A 5,000-nucleotide genomic window follows, 5' to 3' on the forward strand; every position below is an offset into this window, starting at 1 on the left:
ATTGATTTTGATTGTTCGAGCCGTTAAACGCCCAATTGCAGTACTGCGGGTTCAACAACGATTCCGTTTCCACTACGAGTAGATAACATGTTGCGAAGAGCATGTCATACATAAATAATCATAGGAAATGAAATTCTAATAAACGTAGCTGCAGAAAACAGAATTATATAGCCCATTTAATGTCCGATTGAAAAAAAAGTGAACGATGTTCATTTTTTGAGTTGTCGCTTGTGATTTCACTTCCCAATTTCACCTCACAATATATATTTTTTTATAGATGTGAACGAGTGTACATTGGATCAGAACATTTGCGGCTGCAACTCTCTTTGCAAAAATAACAAAGGATCGTACCACTGCAAATGCAGCCCAGGCTTCCATAGTGCAACTGGTGATGGAAGGAATTGTAAAGGTATAACAGATTATACAAGTTTGCAATACACGAGGGTGACTTGAGTACCATTACTGTACTATGTTATTTAGTATATACCACACAAGTGAAAAGAGCTTCTCGCGCATTCTGATTGGCTAGTTTGGAGGTGAACACCTCTGATCAAATGGAGGAATGCAAAATGGCAAATCGGTTGATTATTCAACTTGCGTGCTAGGTTTGCAATACACGATGGTGACTTGGGTACCATAGACCACTTTCAAACATGGCGACCACTTTTACATTCTTTTGTCTTTGCGTTAATTACACCTACTGCCCTCATTTTGAAACAAAAATTCTTTTGAAATTTGCTGGTCGCAGCGAGGCCAGAGAGGCTTATTAGCATTAAAACAAAAGGATAGATTATTTGGTCGCCATTATGAAAGAAGTCTATATACTGTACTATGTTATTTAGTATATACCGCGCAAGTAAAGAGTGCTTCTCGCGCATTCTGATTGGCTATTTTGGAGGGGAACACCTCTGATTAAATGGAGCAATACAAAATGGCAAATCGGTTGATCATTCAACTTGCGTGGTATATACAGTGCCGGGGAAAAGTGGATATTTACCTCGCTAATTTGCGGCTCGGTAAGTATCCACCACTACTAACCTCCACTTCGTTGAATAATTGTTAACCATACTATATTATCTTATGCTACCGTAGAATTGCATACCATGACGGTATGCTATGCTATTCTATAATAATTATACTATACTTGGATACTATTAGGGATAACGATAACTAAAGCTTATAGTAACGTAATGGTATTCCCAGGTCAAGATGGCTTAAATAGTTTACCGCACTCGTGTTTGTAGGATTTATTAGACTAGGCCAAGAACATCTCTCAATGTTGCCATGCAATAATGAATGTTATTTTTGTTAGTAAAAGAAAACACAATCTCACGGAAATCTATTCCTTTAACAACGGGCGCACAATGCGTAACTGCTGGCAAGGACCGCTAAGACCACACAAAAAGCTAGGAAATGTGCTCCGTGTGGTCGGAGAAACTAAGAGATTAAAACGTAATGAAATTGTTCAAATTAAGACCATACAGTCTCCAACAGCGAAATCAAAACCCTGTCAAGGCTTGATCCTTCTATACCAGCTATACAGATGCACGAACTTGACTGTTTCCTACCAAAGGTAATATACTACAAGGTTATCAATGACGTTTTTTTTATATGCGATTCAAAAATACAAGGAGTGGACATAACACTTAATTACCGCTTTTAGAGAGATAAGCGGCATTTGGAAGAACTTTTCGACAATACAGCCATAAAGAAAGCTATAGAACCTATCCTTAAAATTAAGTTGTGGCGAACAGTATCCCGAAAAAATAAGAGTTTAGAGGTTCAGACCAGCCGCCAATCATATTGCTCTCAAATAGGGGGAAAAACGAGTTTACCTACTATGGTGATTTTCGTTACAAATGATTGGATCATTTTTGTCCAGACAAAGAAACGAGTCGTCCTTTCCAAACAAGGGCACCACGGCATGTGTCAACTATGAATTTTTAAACTATTTCCACCGTTCTGGTTTGTAAGGCAAAGAGCCTTTTAAATGTAAGGTTCCGATAATTTCAGAAATCAATAAAGGGGGTAGTTTCTAAAGAAACTGTGGTGCTGCGTCGGTGGGGAGGTAGTACACAAAAATTTGGTTTTATCAACGGAGTTGATAATGTAAATTGACCACCGTACAGGGATTCTAAAAGCTGACGTTTCGAGCGTTTGTCGTGAGAGCGAATCCACTTCCATCGCTCTGACGAAGGGCTAACTAAATATAAAGCTAAATCAATTGATGATCAAGGAGCAAAAGCATGCGATGGAAGTGAATTATACAATTACAATGAACATATGTTTACTCTACGACCAAAGGTTGGGGCGACGTTTACGCAAAATTTTAAATGCGGCACGTGGATGTGACGTCTTAAAAGCATCTTGTCCTATCTCAGACAGCGTGTCAGAAAAATGTTCAAAGAACAACACATGCTGTTCCATCATGCAATTTCACGATGAGCTGAGGAAGAAAGTTTAAACCCATCACAATTTTAACAATTGTTATGATGTCAGCAGTTTACATGTTGGGTCACTTTTATCATCGGCAAAATAGCTGGTATGCAATAGTTGTTGCCAGTCATGCTTATGAAATAAAGATTTCATTGACCCGAAAAGAAAAGTTTATACCATAGTTAATGCATGGAGATGGTTATGAAACTGGACAAGTTCCTTTGTTTCATGTTTTTGTCCGTATTTTTGGCCTTGACCCTGCACAAAACACGCCTTTTTTCGAGAAGATAACCAATCAAATCCTTCGATTAAATTATGCGCAACTAATTTGCAAACTCGTGCGAAGCGAAAACAAAAGATTGTGCCGGGTCACGGTCAATTCAACATCGATTGCAACAACATTGTTCTCGCTTTTGAAAGTTCTAAGGTTTCATAACCAGTCCCTCGATTAACTATGGTTATACACTACAATACGTACTTAAAATACAATACATAGTTAAACTACCGCTAGTTTCGCTCATCTTTCTTCTGATTCATATGCATATAGAATATAACTAGACATCTCCTATTCACGAAAACTACGAGAAATTGTACACACTCGGCTTAATGTTCACTTAAATCCGTTTGTGTTGGCCTTTAACTCCACTTGCGCGAGCACTCGAATGTGCGGGAGACACATGCATAAATGCTGATCTTGTAACCCCCTCATTTTTCCTGATTTTACAACTTTACCCTTTTATATCTCTGGTTCCAGATGGTGAATTTTTTTTCATTTCTTGCATATCAGCTTAGATTAATTTAAAACGTTTGTCTTTCAAATTTAAAAAATTCTGTAGATGAAAAAAAAAAGATTAGAGACATTTCAAAAAAACTGATTTTTCTGAAAAACTGACCTACAGATTTTGTTGAATTTTAAATATTTTACAGATTATTTCTAACATTATCTGGTAACCCTGAATGGGAAGATTTCACCTTCCCGTCTTTTTTTTTCAAAAAAGACAATATATCTTGATTTTAAGGCTCAAAGAAATGCCTTATATCGTTGCCATGGTAAAGTTATTTTGGAGAAAAACGAAGAATCTGAAAAGTTCCGGTATGACACCCACATTACCACATTTTTAACACTTTTGAGCAGATTGTTCAAGTCGCAAAAAAAAAAAAAAAACAAACGGAAAATAAGCCAATTGTAATCCACTCCAGATTTTACCAAAACTATTTTCCCAAACAACAAAGATTGCATAAAACGGTAAAAACGAACGATAATAAATATAAAATCCGACTTTTCGGAGTAGTTATGACTCCATTATCAAGGAAAATTTTTTTTATCAGATCAAGATAAAGATGGCAAGGTTATAACAATGCTTTCGCACAAATATGGAGTCTGATTGCGCGTTGAAATTTGGCTTTAAATTAAAGCTCTTATGAATAGCATTTCGTGCACTAAACAGTCAAATTTGTTTCTGCATTTCTTAAGCACTTCGATACGCTTTAGCAAGTCCTGAGGCATCGTCCCGTGTACATTCTAGTAGTGTTTGGCAATGGCGGAGGATTGTTTTTTTGTTTTTGTTTTTTTTACACGATTATGTAAATAACCTACATAACCTGCATCACACGGGTTACATTGAAAAGTATAAACAACACACTGCTGATTTACAATTGGTAGCTGTTTAGTGCACGAAATGCTTTTCATCAGAGCTTTAAAGCCTAATCGCAACGTGCAATCAGACTCCATTCCTGCGAATGTATTGTTATAATCTTCGCACCTTTGTTGATTCTTCACGCCGAACATCGCTTTAAATGCAGTAATATTTTTTCCTTTATAATGGAGTCATCACTACTCCGAAACGTTGGATTTTTTTTTTTTTTTATCGTTCGTTTTTACTGTTTTATGCTTAAAGAAATCCCTTTTTAATAGTAAAGATTTTTATGAGCTCCTAACACTTGGCTTACAACTGTCACTCCGCCTCAGTGATTACTAATTGTCGCATAATAATTGTCGCTGCTAATCGCCGTCGCAAAGTACAACAACGACGCAGCTCAACAAGGTCGAACCGAAAGCATACAATGGCGCCTCTGGCAGCCGCTATACGGTCCATGTGTGACCTTGGCGCACAGCTTACAGCCAGCTGGAATCGGCTGTATGCTGGTTTTTGCCGAGGGGGGAAAACCGGAGAACCCGGAGAAAAACCCTCGAAGCAGAGACGAGAACCAACAGAAACTCAACCCACTTATGGCGTCTGGTCCGGGAATCGAACCTCGGCCACATTGGTGGGAGGCGACTGCTCTCACCACTGCGCCATCCCTGCTCCCCTAAACTGGCAATTACTGGCAGTTGCAACCAAAATTAACTTTAACTGCATCCCACATAAACGCCCTGAGGCGTCTTGTTGAAGATGTATCCGAAATGATTTTGCTGACTTTAACGTTTTTGGTAAATCACAAAGACTTGCCGGTATGAGGTCGTATGCAAGGTAATGGTAATAGCGAAGCTTAGGGGTCAAAGCGACCCAGCAGAGCACCATGGGTAAGATTTTTGGAAAATCTATCGATGCCAGAAATTTTGT

The 5,000-nt window shown here is 38.3% G+C and overlaps 1 protein-coding gene across 1 annotated transcript in view; it reads left to right on the top strand.

The window, feature by feature from the left end:
* Positions 1-5,000, top strand: part of LOC138021308 (uncharacterized) — a 188,633-nt gene that overhangs the window by 178,996 nt on the left and 4,637 nt on the right. The window contains exon 16 of the mRNA XM_068868154.1: positions 278-409. Within this exon, the coding sequence (XP_068724255.1) occupies positions 278-409 (132 nt within the window). The remainder of the gene's footprint in view (positions 1-277; positions 410-5,000) is intronic.

The sequence above is a fragment of the Montipora capricornis genome, chromosome 10 (genome assembly GCF_036669925.1).
Source record: "Montipora capricornis isolate CH-2021 chromosome 10, ASM3666992v2, whole genome shotgun sequence".
In the NCBI taxonomy this organism is placed as follows: Eukaryota; Metazoa; Cnidaria; class Anthozoa; order Scleractinia; family Acroporidae; genus Montipora; species Montipora capricornis.